Source organism: Gekko japonicus, unplaced genomic scaffold (assembly GCF_001447785.1).
Source record: "Gekko japonicus isolate JY-2015 unplaced genomic scaffold, Gekko_japonicus_V1.1 scaffold1688, whole genome shotgun sequence".
Classification (NCBI taxonomy): domain Eukaryota; kingdom Metazoa; phylum Chordata; class Lepidosauria; order Squamata; family Gekkonidae; genus Gekko; species Gekko japonicus.
The window spans coordinates 245,927-261,027 of record NW_015172057.1 but is presented as its reverse complement, the minus strand read 5'-3'; the positions used below and the strand labels follow the sequence as shown (position 1 = coordinate 261,027).

At 40.2% G+C, this 15,101-nt stretch overlaps 1 protein-coding gene across 5 annotated transcripts in view; it reads left to right on the top strand.

Annotated features, from left to right (window-relative positions):
• KLHL32 (kelch like family member 32) overlaps positions 1-15,101 on the top strand; it is a 108,875-nt gene that overhangs the window by 60,266 nt on the left and 33,508 nt on the right. For 4 of the 5 annotated variants that reach the window (XM_015420761.1, XM_015420760.1, XM_015420759.1 and 1 more), the window contains one exon: positions 2,712-2,927. The exons of the other annotated variant lie outside the window; for it this stretch is intronic. In XM_015420761.1, the coding sequence (XP_015276247.1) occupies positions 2,712-2,927 (216 nt within the window). The remainder of the gene's footprint in view (positions 1-2,711; positions 2,928-15,101) is intronic. 5 annotated transcript variants of the gene reach the window in all.

Sequence of the window (15,101 nt, the reverse complement as noted above, 5' to 3'; positions counted from 1 at the left end):
CCTGTGGCCACTGTTGCGTTTTCCAAATTTGCTGGCAAATTGAGTGCAGCACTTTAACAGCATCATCTTTTAAAACTTTGAATAGCTCAGCTGGGATACCATCACCTCCACTAGCTTTGTGTTAGTAATGCTTTCTAAAGCCCATTTGACTTCGGATTCCAAGATGTCTGGCTCAAGGTCAGTGATTACACCGTTGTGGTTGTCAAGGACATTGAGGCCGTTCTTGTATAGTTCTTCTATGTATTCTTGCCATCTTTTCCTAATCTCTTCTGTTTCTGTTAGGTCCTTACCATTTTTGTTCTTTTTCATGGCCAGCTTTGCATGGAACGATCCCTCGATTTCTCCAATTTTCTTGAAGAGATCTCTAGTCCTTCCCATTCTATTGTTTTCCTCTATTACTTTGCGTTGTTCATTCAGGAAAGCCTCCTTATCTCTCCTTGCTGTTCTCTGGAAATCTGCATTCAGTTCACCCCAAACCCTTACTAAATTTGGTCACAATAAATATTTCCCCAGATTAACACTAGTGTCACTGGCCCCAAGGAAGAAATTATATAGTAGAGACTGCTTCCCACTAATGTGTAGAGAGGGCGCATTCAGTTCACCCCAAACCCTTACTAAATCTGGTCACAATAAATATTTCCCCAGATTCACACTAGTGTCACTGGCCCCAATGAAGAAATTATATAGTAGAGACTGCTTCCTACTAATGTGTAGAGAGGGCATAGGATTTCATTTAGCTTCCCCAGTGGTTCCCAGCCTGCCCCAATAATATGTTTATTGGACCTACCTAAAATATTATATGTTGCTTAATTGGTGAAGGTTGACATGACTTCCTCAAATGAACTTTGTAAAAATCCCCCTCCCTTTCGGGGCTTACACCAGTAAAAATTGACCATCACTTTTAGGTGACTTCAAAGTTTACCAGGTTCTCTCTCAATTTTCAGACATCCCCAACACTTGAATGAAACTGTATTGCCTAGTCTAGAACTGTCAATTTTTCCAAAAAACGTGGCAAGCTTTAAAACATAGCCAAAAAACTAGCAAAAATTTCAAAAGTAAAATAACTATCCCCAGTTAATATGGTCTATTCTGAATTTTTCCTAACAGTTTATCGTTTTAAAAATAATTTAGTTCAGAGTATCCATTTTTGTGTTCTTATAAAAACGTTTCTTAATGTATTCTGAGAAAGCAGATTAGATTGTTATGTTTCAAGTAATATAATGTTTTTGGGTACCAAAAGAAGATACAGTTCATCTTTTTCAGTCACTTTTTATACTTTTGTCAAGTCATTATGTTTCCAAAAGGCCTATCGCTGATTGGGAGGTGGGTTATCTGATCAGTAATATACATCTCACAATCTCAGCATGATATTTCTGGTGTGAAGCTTCATCAGCTGAATAGCAGTGTATTGCAGTGTATAATTTTAAGCTGAACAAGTGATTGGTATTACAGTGGGGTGAATTTTGTTGGAATAGGCAGATATAGTGAGCTTCTGTGGCTGTGGAATTCACAGCTAAAGTTTCGTAGCCAAGAGAGGATGAAGAGCCAATCCTGTTAGAATAACATCGGACTAAGTTTTTTAATTTCAAAACCAAGTTGTTTAGCAAATTGACGTATTGAAGAGGAAGATTAGTGTGTGATTTGAGAATTGATGCTTCAGGATTAACTAGATTAAAGAGAAGGCATTACTGTACAGTGGCTAGAGTGTGGGGGAGATCTGAATTCAAAGTTTTCACTCAGACGTGCAGTTGATTGGTTGGTCACTTTTGCCTAGTCTTAAGTTTGTTGTGAGGATAAAATGTTATGATGTATGAAACACTTGGAAAAAGTACGGGATACAAATGTGATGACAGCACAAATATTTATACCATAGAACACAAAGAACTACTACAGCGGGGTTTCTGTGTGCCCATTGGGATTTTGGAATTTTTTGATCTTTGAATACCATCTCACAGTCTTTTTTTTTTTTTTAATGTCCTTGATTTCCATAAGTGGTTAGTCATGATTTGTAGGGCTCCTATTCAAGAAACGAAAGTGATTCTTCTCTACAGATGCCATTGGTTTTGTGGTCCCTTGGATACTGGTTACTACAGTCTGTTGCTACAGAATCGGTGCCAGTTGTGACCTAAAAGATTCTACTATTTATTTCCAGTGCTGAGCAGCAAAGAAAAATGGACATGTTCTCCCTTGTGCCAGGTGTGAAAAATGACGGGGATCATACTTTGCTTTTGTAGGTTTCAAATTCATTAACTGTATTTGATGGAAGAAAATGGAATGTTAAATTGGGAGCTATGCTTTTATAGTAAGGGAGCTGACTGAAGAACAGATCCTTGTAGAACTGTGTTTATGAGAGGGGTACTTTTAAGTGTGACAGAGGTTTTTTTCCTAATGTAATACGAGTTTTATAATGCTACCATCGATTTATTTTTTCCCTCCACACATTCTAAATACAAGTTCATGCACATCTATCTGTGAGCATGTGAAAGAGATCCAGGCAGTGGTGATGGGAATTTGTATTGATCGAAGCATAACTGTTAATTTGTTCAAGACACAGCCTATTACTTGAAATGTGATGATACATAGATGGACAACTTTTTAAGGTAGGACAATGACTTCTCCATCTGAAGTCATTCCTGCCTCCCATTTCCCTATAATGCTTTTGTTTGAACATAGCATTCATTCTAAAAATGTGTTCTGTTTTATTTGAACAGGAGTTAAATAGTTTTAATTATTTGGACCTGTACAAGCTTGCTGACCTGTTTAACCTCACTTTGCTGGAGAAAGCTGTGGTTGACTTTCTAGTGAAACATCTCTCTGAACTGCTGAAAAGTCACCCTGAAGAAGTCTTATCGCTGCCATACTGTCTCATCCGAGAGGTCTTGAAGAGTGACCGCCTCACGTCACTCAGTGAAGAGCAAATCTGGCAGGTAAAGTGCAAACATAATTGGCAGCATGTTTAAATTTTAAGGAAAACTGACATTGTGGCTCCTTAAACTTTGTCAAGAACAGAATTATTAATAGCAAACTGAATGGTGGGAAACAGTAGAGGAGAATCCTTGAGATCTAATCCTTCTGCACCCGTACATAGAAGTGTCTGTGAATGTGTTGATGGGGAAAGGTTTTGTTATGCCCTACAGAGATCATTTTGTGCATGGAAAAGGTTTTTGCCCTTGGCTTTAATAATTTGATATCTGTCGAGTGATTTGAATGCAACCAACTAATTTTAGAGAACACATTCTCCTTTTGGAGTTTGGTGGAGTGGTTAAGTGTGCGGACTCTAATCTGGGAGAACCAGGTTTGATTCCCCACTCCTCCACTTGCAGCTGCTGGATGACCTTGGACAAGCCATAGCTCTGACAAGAGCTGTTCTTGAAAAAGAGCAGTTTCTGTTAAGAGCTCTCTCAGCCCCACCTACCCTCACAGGGTGTCTGTTGTGGGGAGGGGAAGGGAAAGGAGTTTGTAAGCTGCTCTGAGACTCTGAGTGAAGGGCAGGGTGTAAATCCAATCTCCTCCTCCTCCTTTTCTCGCATCATTTGTATGGTCCCAGTAATGTAAGAGAATGTTCTGCTGTCCCTTGGTATTTATTTATTTACTTCATTTATACCTCACCTTTCTCCCCAATGGAGATCCAACGCAGCTTCCATTATTCTCTTCTCCTCCGTTGTGAAGAGGGGTAGGCTAAGAGTGTACGACTGGCCCACCCGGAAAGCTTCCATGGCAGAGTGGGGATTTGAAGCTGGGTTTCCCAGATCCTAGTCTTGACATTCTCTGGCTGACCTGTGAGATTTGATTCTTAGCTGGTCAAGAAATATCTAGGCCAGTATTTGATGCTTGCTTGGCCAATGAAATAACCAAATGAACATATGGAAATGGAAACCAGGAAATTTAGGCTGATAATGAGGCCTGAACAAATGAGTTAACACTCAGTATGCAAATACATATTACTTATTTTTATTCTTCTCCATCATGTAGTAAGATGGAAAGGTGGGTGTTTTGTATCTTTTTAAAACTAGGTGGGGAAACTGTCATTTGAAGAAAATTAATTTTATTGTACTAATAGCAATCAGCTTTAACTGATGGATGAACAAAGCTTTGATTTGGTGTGAGTGTAGTTCCTTGTATTCTTTGCCAACTCTGTGTTAGCCGAATTGCTTTATTTACAGCAATTGGCAATTTATAAATGGGTTCTTGCCAGTTTATACCAAGGTCCTGTTCCCACAAGGGTTACCAGAGAAGGATAACGAGGCTGTTGTTGTTAAAATAAATGTCTTTTACTTAAAGAATAAATCTCATACAAACAATACTGATGCACTCACACATTCAATCAAGTTCCTTAGAATTACAGTATTAAAATAAGCACAGTTGCATTAGCAGGTGGGGGTGATGTTGGGCTATACTTATCTGTCTTCGCAGCTTTGGTTGTTCCAATGAAGAATGGATGGGAAGAAATGGAAACTAAGGGAAATTCACACACAACCAGAACCAACCAGAACGTGTGGGTCTCTTGACTGCAGATCAAGAGATCAAAGTAGAGGCAAGGGTTTGGGGATAGCAAGTGGGACTCAAGAGGAGTAAAAAGCAGACAGGGGTTGTTGCGGGGGATGCTAGCTAGGAAGGGCCAGGTGAATGGTCCTTTCCTTTTATAGGGGATCCATTAGATGCGTGGTAACGGTTCCAACCTGTGGACCCACCTACCTGTTAGTCCGTTCCAAAAACAATCCTATTGGTTGCCTATAGGAGTGGGAGGTTACCTATAAGGAGTGGCCAATATTGTAATCTAAAACCTTACTCAAAGGAGGGCATCTGGGCAGGTGTGAAAACCTTGGCGTCAGGATGCTCCATTGTAGTGTAGATGAAGCTGGCCATTCTCATTGTGAACCAAATGTCCATTTGGCAGGAAATACCAATGCAGGAACAAAGCAGTGATGTGTCGTAGGTGACCACAAATGATTCAGCATTGGGGGCTGTCTCTTCTCAGAGCTGTTGTTTCTCATTGCTCACTATAATGGAGGTGTGTGCTTCTTCACCAGGCTGGTAACTGTGTAGCTGAAACCTCATTCACGTGTAACCTCATTCTATGTGTAGCATCACAACAGGTGACTTATAGTGTACAGTCTTCTGAGCCTATGTCTGTGTGTGCACAGTCCATTGTGTGTAGCAATAAATATAGTCCATAAAGCAAATATTAAGTTCATTCTCTAACATCTGAACACGCATCTTGTTTGGTACCTTGTGAATGGCTAACTTGTATCTGATATGCTTTTGACGTGAAATGAAAATTGACTCTGGCGATTGATCCTTGGTGACCGCTTCACACCTGCAAGTTTGCATGGTGCTATGGCCATGTGTATGTGAAATTACTCTTTACTTTTTGCAAAATAAGGAACCTAATATTGCTTTTTCTAAGAATATTTCTGTCCCTCATAATTCCAGATTAAAGCTTGAAAATAGCTGTCTTTCCCCCCCTTTCCCAGGCTCATAACAGCCCAAGGGGGTTGGTTCCTATTGGCAGAATTGCATGGGGGGAAGAATTAAACCCTTTCACTTGCACCGTAGTGCAAATCCAAAATGGGATCCTGAACAGCCCTTTTTTTCCTTTAAAAATTGGCAAGATATGCTAATTAGTCTCCCAGAATCACATATACTTTGTCCCTCAAAGTTTTGTTTATTCCAATATGCTTCCTGTTCATATGTTGGTAAAAAGCCAGTTGATAGCTCATATCTGTGTTTGTGCATTTGGAAGAGGGAGAAAGTGATAAAGAAATCTGAACTTGTCTTGGTGTAGGAAACACTGGTCATTTTATGCTCCACTTATTGGATGACATTTGCCACAGATGATGGCCTGCTTCCTGGGAAAGTGTGAGTCTTGTGAAGGCTTGTGAAAAGAAACCTTGTTACTCTGTTTAATTTATATTATTCCTGGAATTCTTGTGGTTCAGAGCTGCTTATGATAATAATAGTTTAAAAGCAATGAGAAATCAAATCAAAAAGACCATCTATAGGTCTATACAATCACAACAACTATCTGTGACAATTATAGAAAGGACTACTGTCAAAAGTCCCAGTCCCAACTCCAGGTAAGGACTTTCGTTACAAGGGGAGGGTGCGACAATGCAAAGTTACAAAATACTAGAGAGAGTCTCTCTCTCTCGCCCTAGTTTCTGATCTCTCTCACCAGGCCTTTCAAGTCTATCCCAACGACCCAGGAGTGAAAGGCCAAGTCTCCTGGCTTCCCAGGGAATTAACAAGAAAAGTCAGTCCTGCAGTGCGGGACTGCAGTCTGAGTTTCCAAGACAAAACTGGTAGGCAATCAAAAGCCAAGGGTCTGGATAAAGGCTTTGAGGTGAATGAAGGCAGAAACCACAACAAAGTAAAAATATAATTATTTATTTCAGGTACAAAAATATTTAAAACAAGACTAGACAGTGAAGGAAATAAAACAAATACACCTAAGTTTTTCCAGCATAGCTAATACATAGAAACAATTAGCACTTCCACCAGTAGCACTTCCATTTTTTTTCAGGATTAAGTATCAGCTTGTTAGCCCTCATCCATTCCAAAACTGCTTCTAGGCACCTGTTCATGGTTTCCACAGCCCTCTGTGGTTGCTGGAAGCAAGCATGAGATAAAGCTGAGTGTCATCTACATATTGGTGGCCACTGAGCCCAAATCTCTGGATGACCTTTCCCAGCACCCTTTACATACCATGAAGGACAAGATGGAACCTTGGGGAACCCTGTAGGCCAGGGGCCAAAGGGCAGAGCAGCAGTCCTGCACAACACATTCTGGAACCTGCTCTTAAGATAGTACCAAAATCACCTCAGTCCATCTTAAAGGATCCATGTATGGTGAACGGCTACACATCAAGAATAATTTCTTCAAACAAAATGTAGGCTGTTTGTAACAGGCAGTTGGTGTTCAGTACTCATTCTTGGTGGCCTGTATTGATGTTTTGATGGGATTGAACAATGAATATTTTTATAGTGGTATTTTCAAAATGCACGCCTCCAGGAGCAGAACAAATTGGCCATTTCTTTCTGAAGCAAATCGAGCTCTTGTGGTGTCAGAAGATGTTCCTAACCTATTTTTGTCCTTCAGGACAGGAATAATGTTTTCTAGGTTTCCAGAGAGTAAACACCTCATGAAGGATATGTGACAGTCTACTCTTTCCTGTCACACATGCTGCAGCTACCACTGTGTACAGCAGCGGTTAATGTGCTGCTTTCTGAATAGCAACAAACTCTACACTGCCCATTTTAGGTGTTATAATTGCCTCTCTAACAGTTACTAATGCAGTTACATAGAATATTTAAGCTATTTTACTGCTCTGGGCAAATATATATATTCCTGGTCCTCCAGAATGAATTAAGACACACACAAATATTTTCCAATGTAAACTTTGAGTGGGCAATAAGAAACTGTTTTTGCTTTATCTTAGTAAATAAGTAATTCCTCCATAGTCAACCCAAGACATGAAAATCAAATCTGGCCTGCTCTGTTGCCTCAAGTATAGTTAAGTTCATCATTTTTGCTAAGGTTATACTGGTAATGCAATATACCATGGAAAAATCTAATATTCAGCCCAGGGTGAAGATTGGGGATGCCAGAGGATTAGTGTCAGGGTGCTTTATAGAAGTGAAACTTGATATACCGGCTGGAGACAGAACCATGGAATCTCATTAAATAGCTGAATTGTTCATTGCTGAGCACTCTCCCTTTAATAAAGTGCTCATTGACTTTGACAAATCCCCATCCCATGTCTTAAAGGACAACAACAGAGCAAAATGTACTGGGAATGGAAAAGGAAATTGACCCAAATTGGGGGAAGGGTAGATAATAGAAAAACTGATGAAGAATACTACTCTTTGGTTACTGTAGCACATTAATCATGTGACATTGGCAGTGCCATATGCAGTCCATGTTGCATATGCGCATGCATGCATAGGAATAACTGATTTAGTATTCCCCCCCAAGGCATAAGTCACTGGTTGAGCTTCCAGTAAGTGTCGACCACAAATTTAATGGTGTCACACACTCCTCTTCTCTTTTCCCCAAGGGGGGCAGGACCCCGGAGCGGACGGCGGTATCGCCTAGGCATAAATAATTTCATCACTGAAATGATGACTCACACTAAATCCATATTCAGGCTTAGGCAGCTAGAATAAAAATATCTGATTTTTTGGAGCATCTAGTAAGTTTTGACTATAGACAAAGTTATAAGGAACTAGTGCTGAGTCGTGTGTTACAACTACTCCTTCAGAAGATAGTTTTTGTGTTTCCTAGTATATTGTGAAATGTGCTCTTGTAATAAAAAGAGAGGCTTATGTCAAGTTTAAGAAAATCTCTCAAATTCTAAGGCGACTAAATGAGAATGCATATGAGTATTACACTGTTTAGAAGATTTTTACTATTTTTTTCTAATGAAAATACTAAAGCTGTATTCTCATGGCAATCATGCCAAAGGATAACGAATACATTTTACTTTGTCACAAGCTTTTGTGGACTAGAACCCACTGCTTCAGATGCAATGCAGGGCCAAACTAGATGTGGCTGCATCCACAGATCTGGCCTGTGGATGCCACTGCCATTTTAAGCCCTAATGAGGTGATTTTAAAATGTCGTGAGGGCTAAAGAACTGCAGAATGAGGTGCTCTGGTCCCCCCCCCCCATGCCTTTTCTAGTGCTGAAATGGCCACGTATACCCCACAGCTGTTGTGGCACTTGAAAAGGGGTGTGTGTGTGTGTGTGTGTTTTGGGGGGGGGCAAGAATGCCTCATCTTGTTTTACTGCAGATCCAATCACAGTTGGGCAGTTTCAGCATTTTTTAATCACCTCATTAGGTTTTTAAATGGGAGTTGCATCCACGGGTCAGACCTATGGATGCTACTGCGTCTAGTTTGGCCTGCAGGGGATTCTCATTAGATTGACCTTTTGTGGAGGTACACTCCCTAATCCTCAAAAAACAGGGTTGGGCCATTAAATACAGGAAGCACATTCTAATATGTAAATCCAGTTACTCATATGTAGTGAATGGTCTCTGTTCTTTTTGATTAGATTTGAATTTTACAAACCATCTTGTATTTCTTGCATATCAAGGTCTCAGGGCATGGGTCCTTGTGGAGCTGAAGTATTTTTCTCAAATGGTTTATAGAAATGGGTAGGGGGAAAATGCAAAGAATCAGCCTTTATTGTGAGCTGGTGTAGAGGGACGGTTGATTTGGACCAGGGTTCAAATACCGGTTGAGCCACAAAACTCACTGAGTAACTTTGAAACAAAACTCTCTATAACTCAGCCTGATCTACATAAAGGAATTCTTGTAAGGGTAAAAGGGGGGAGGGAATAGATCGAGCCCTGTAAGACATCCTGAACTTCTTAAAAGGAAAGGCAGAATAAATAAAACTATACCAAGCATTCTGCCTGCTAGCAAACTTTATGTTCAGGTGCCTATCACAAAGGCAGGAAAAGTTATCTGAATCACAGCAGTATACATATGAAATGAACATTTTTTCAGATTTATGGAGATTTGTGATCCTGTGTCACGCATATTTTTGCTCCTCAGTGTTTTTGGTTGAATTCATGAATAAGTCGCAAATAAGGAATGAATAAGGAACTGGGAATAAGGAACCAACTTCAGCCTCCTTAAATAGCAGGGCAGAGGGAATGTCTTCCTGTCAGGTTGAGCCCTGCCACGTCATTTTTTATAATTAGTGTAAATTCCTGTGAATAACAGAATAGATGTCTGGCCTTGATGGTAGGGAGATTTTTCTGGCTGCTTCCGTTGCATGTCCCCCACAGCTTCTATACCTAGACATGCTTATATTTGCTTCATCCTCTTGTTGCTGTAGCCTGTACCCCTGTATGGAAGCTGGCACCCCAAAAAAATATGTTTCCTTCAGACTCTGGCAAACATCTTAACTCAGAAACTTTTGACCCAAACAAATGGCAGGAACTCCAACAAATCTTTGGTCATGTGTGAAAAAGGGGACACCTTTACTGTGGCAGACTGGGCCCATTGTCTGATTTGTGTAACACTCTTTATTCCCCCCACACACACACCAGTATTTTTCACGTGGCATCGGTGCAGTCCTTTTCTCCTTGGTGTTTTCCCCATTGTCCCATCCTGTGCGCACTGGATCTGGGAGAGTGCAGGCTATCACTACGGTTTGCTACCTCTCCAGTCCCTTCAGCTGCTTTGTATTCCTCCTCCTCCCGCTGCTCCTATCTACTGGCTGAATACCAGAATTTGTGCTTGGTGTGGCTTTTAGTTCTGTGAAGATTTTTCATCTCATGCTGCTTAGGAACAAGAAGACTCCTCCTCACTTCTGAACAGAAATATATGCTGTGTTGACATGAAGCAAACTACTGTGTGGCGAACAAGCCAGATTTCAAGGCCCAAAACTGTACTGTAGAGTACATGGGACAAAAGCATCAGGGCTGTACCAAGCAAAGTCTGAAGCTATGCTGATGACGCAGGGTCCAGCCTTTGTTTTAAAGTGCTATCTTGAAGGGAAGAACCTTCAGGCTCCTGTATGTTTTATCCCTATGGGAATAAAAGCAACTTTGGTGGTGGTGACACTTTTGAGATGACAAATGGCTGAGAATGGAAATGGTTAAATGGTTCTTCCTCCCAGGTGGTCCTCTGCTTACCGCTTCCAGCTGCTGTTAAGTGCTAAAAGGTATAATTTTATATTAAGAGGTATTAATTCTGTATTAATTCAAGATATGGTTTTTAGAGACACTAATGCGAAGTCATCATTTTTTTTTGAACTGCCTTTCTGAGAAAACCAAAGATTCCGGTTAATCTTTGCTCCCACCTCCAACTTTTTAATATTCTCTATGCAGCTGGTACTCTGGTTTTTAGAGACACTAATGCGAAGTCATCTTTTTTTTTTTTTTAACTGCCTTTCTGAGGAAACCAAAGATTCCAGTTAATCTTTGGTCCCACCTCCATCTTTTTAATATTCTCTATGCAGCTGGCACTCTCAGTGTGTAAATAATTGCTAGTGCCTTAAACAAGTCACATGGAACCAATTGTGATACATTGTCCCACATTTGTGTTATTATGTTTAGATGTCACCCCATTAGCATGTACACATGAAATAATTATGTTGGAATGAGAACTCTTCCAGAGTTGATCCTGAGAGCAATCTACAGTCTTGGAAACAAATGTGTCCATCAATAGATTTTGAACATATTTTTGTTTTGAGCAAAATGTTTTTTGCATACTGTTTTGAGCATACTGTTAAGATTTAGGCACATTTTTCTAGATTTTACCTCTCAATTTCTGTTGGAACATCTTGTGCTATAGTCTTTGCCTTCTGTGACCAACAATGGGACATGGGTGTGTATATACACAGTGCATGAGCCTTTTTCAAAGGCAACTTTACCTTTTTTTGACTTATTTTAAATTTTCCATTTTAATTTGGTGTAGTGGTTAAGTGTGTGGACTCTAGTCTGGGAGAACCAGGTCTGATTCCCATCTCCTCCACTTGCAGCTGCTGGATGACCTTGGGCAAGCCATAGTTCTGTCAGAGCTGTTCTCTCAAGGACAGTTTTCTCAGAGTTCTCTCAGCCCCACCTACCTCACAGGGTGTCTGCTGTGGGGAGGGGAAGGGAAAGGAGTTTGTAAGCTGCTCTGAGACTCTGAATGAAGGGCGGGGTGTATATCTAATACTACTCATAGGTTTATGTTAAAGGTCTTACCTATGTGTGTGATATATGTCACTCATAGGTTTATGTTAAAGGTCTTACCTGTGTGTGTGATATATGTCTGTCTGTCTATCATTTTAAGAATGTCTGTAGCTTATTACAGTGTATTAAATTTCCTCAGTGTCCTACAGTAACATTGTCTCATCTAATTTACCCTGGATCAAATTTTGAATTACATAAAGGTTCATGTTAAAAGGGATAACAGTTCCTGGTCTACAGAGATGACATAATTAAATAGCCACTGTGTATCAGTTTTAAAATGCTGAGAAAACTGCCCAGATTCAAAGAGGGTCATACAAAAGGCTTCTTAGTTCACAGACAGCTTGGGGGAATCTCCTTCTTATATCAGTGCTGCATGCCATAAAAGGCCACCCTGTAATGTCTGGTAAAAGCCATCATGTTTGTGTGGACTACCAAGTATGGTTCTGTGATACAAAGAAGAAAAGCTTAGAATATGATATTAATTTTGGCTTATGCCTGTCTGACTTGTAAGACAAGTGTCAATTTCCTTTGGAGAGAGTCAGAATCATATGTCGATTTTTTCCCCTTGAAAAATCTGCTTGTTCGTGCAAACATAAATGTACTTACTGGGAAATAAATCCCGTGCAATCAAAGGCCGGGCTGGGCTGATAGTGGCCTAGCATCAATATTTTGCATTCCATTGTTAAAGTACTTCCAATCTGCCAAAGTTCTGACCCTTGAATTTAAGAACATATCTTGATGGTATGACTCTGGACGATCTAAAAAGAAGAGATGAACAAGGATACGTGCATGATTCATGCACTTCAGGGCAATGTATGTGGATCAGGATCCTAATAAGAGAAGGAAACTTGTTCTTTTACAGTAGCCTAAGGGGGGAGAAGGAATATATTTGTGTCAAACTGAAAGTCCTACAAAATAACAGCCTCAGTAATAATCCATCCACCAAGACCTTAAGAAAAAGAGAACCCAAATTGGCTACTGCAACCTGCTGATCAGGAAATGCATGAATGTTCATGCAGCTAACAGCACTACCTCTAGCCTCCTGCAGTGCTGAGCTGTATGCTTGCCTTGGTGGCTCATAAAACGTTCCAATGTGCATCTGCAATCACATATCTGATTGTGTAGTTATTGAAATGGTCTAGAGAAAGGAAGAGGTTTCATTTATAAAGTTCGTAGCTTGCCCTTTGTCCAGAGGGTATACAGCAGCCTCACAACAACCCAGTAAGGTAGGTTTGGCTGAGAGGTAGTGACTTGGGCAAGGTCGCCCAGTGAAGCTGATTTGGCACAGAGAGTGACTAGAAAAAGAGGATTTTCCCTTTTAATGGACATGGTGATTATAGGAAAAGGAATTTCTATCCGTACGTAAGTCATGGGCCTTCTCCGTTATTTGTGGCAGTTTTTATTTTACTGCCAATGAATTGTTCACCTGCCTTATGAATATTGCAAGGTTTACTGCCACCTTTATGGGATGACAGAACCTAATATGGCTAGACAGAACACAAATTGGTGTTTGCTTTCATCAAGTTATTCTTTTCCAGCATTTCTGTAGAGATGCATTCAAAGTGTTTCTATACATTCTCAATCTTTGCCATCCCTCTGCTAGATAGCCAATATTATTATTTCCCATATTTTGGATGGAAGCCAGAAGTCACATAGTTAATTGCTGAGGTAAATGTAAATGGGAAAATTCCCAGTTTACACTCCTAGCTGGATCATCTTTCTATCACGCTATCACAAGAGTTACTAGTTCCTCCAGCAGGATATCCAACACAGTACTGTTGTGCCTATCTACTTCACATTAAGATCTGAGTATGTTGTCTGTGTGAAAGAAGACCATCTCGGTGGAGGCATTGGCATTCCCAAGGGAAAGTAGCTACGCTTTCCCCTTTATTGGCTTTCCAGCACTAGATTTAAAAAAAATCTTTCAAGGAAAGCCCATGATGACTAATTATTTTTCTGTTTGATTTTGTAGTTGGCTTCATTCCTCCCTAACAACTATTACATTTTTAAAGTGCAGCTGTTTATGTTTGTTTTGATTTCATTTAGTAGGATTATTTTAATTGATTGTTGTTAGCCACCTTGGGAATTTTATAAACTCGGAAGGTGAGACATAAATACATAAAAATAAACAAATGCACAATATACTACATTGAGGTAACCTACATTGTACAATAAGAAAATGTGGAAAATTAGGCTGAAATTATTTATCCCGCTACTTGCATTACTTACACTGAAGAAGCAGAATTACACCTTTCTAAGACCATTGACTTCAGTGGACCTAAAAGGTATAACTCTGTTTAGGACTGCATGTTATTCTCATTTATGTACTTTGATATTATTGTGGAATTTTGTTTTGTTGTGTACTCGTCCCTCTACAGCTGGCTTGCACAAATCAAAAAGTAAATTATTATGGGCACAATCATGGACTTCCTACTAATGAATCTCAGCTCATTTATGTTGTTTATTAACTTTCCAGATGTGCTCCTTGCAGGAGTTGCATGAATTTAGAAAGGCACTTGACAACTGCATCTCATAAAACGTTTTGCTCCCAGGAAGAAGTGTTCCCTAACATGCAGGCAGCTGGTCAAAATTGCAGGCATTTGACATTTTGCCTACCGAAATGGAGCTGAGTCATCAGCACCCATCTTGAGTTGTAGTGGAACTGAACTGAACAAAATAATGTGTTTGGTTGAATAGGTAGGCCAGTTGCTTGTGGCGGCTGCTAGTGTCACCGGTTTGCAACAGCAGGCCTACGAGGGCCACTTGAATGGGGAGAGGGCCTTCCCTGGCTTAGGGCCAGGGTGCCCCTGGTGGGGGAAGGCCACTAGCTCACTGCGATTTTTCCCACTGGCCTTAGTAGCCAATCTGTGTATACTTGTGTGGCTGCGAAGCAGGGTTATTATTTTTTTTTAATGAATGCTGACAATAAAAATGGGACTGTGTATTTACAGTAGTTATTACTTACCTCTGTCTCACCACATTCACTTACTGCTTTGTTAAGAATGACAGTCTTGTCTCTTACTTTAATGTAAGCTGTATTGATGCTAAGCATGCAAACGTGTGACATAAATGTGGGGAATGGTTTAATAGCCTCTGCTTTGGTATTAAATAGAGAAAACATTGTTTCCTATGTCTTTGTTAATGTGGGAAGCTTTATCCTAGGTGAAAAGTTTCAGATACTGATGTTTTCCTTTCCACCACTTTTCTGATGTTACCTCTCTCACCATACCAATGAAATGAGTCAGGTGGAAAGACTCAGAGATGTGGGGTTTTATAGTTCTAGAAATTCTGGTGCCACACCCAAAATGATAGCTACAGAGAGACGTAACTTTAAAAAGATGAATGATCCTTGCATACATCAGAACTTTGCAGAGTTCCTCCTAGCTTCTTACCCAGCAGTCCTTTCAGC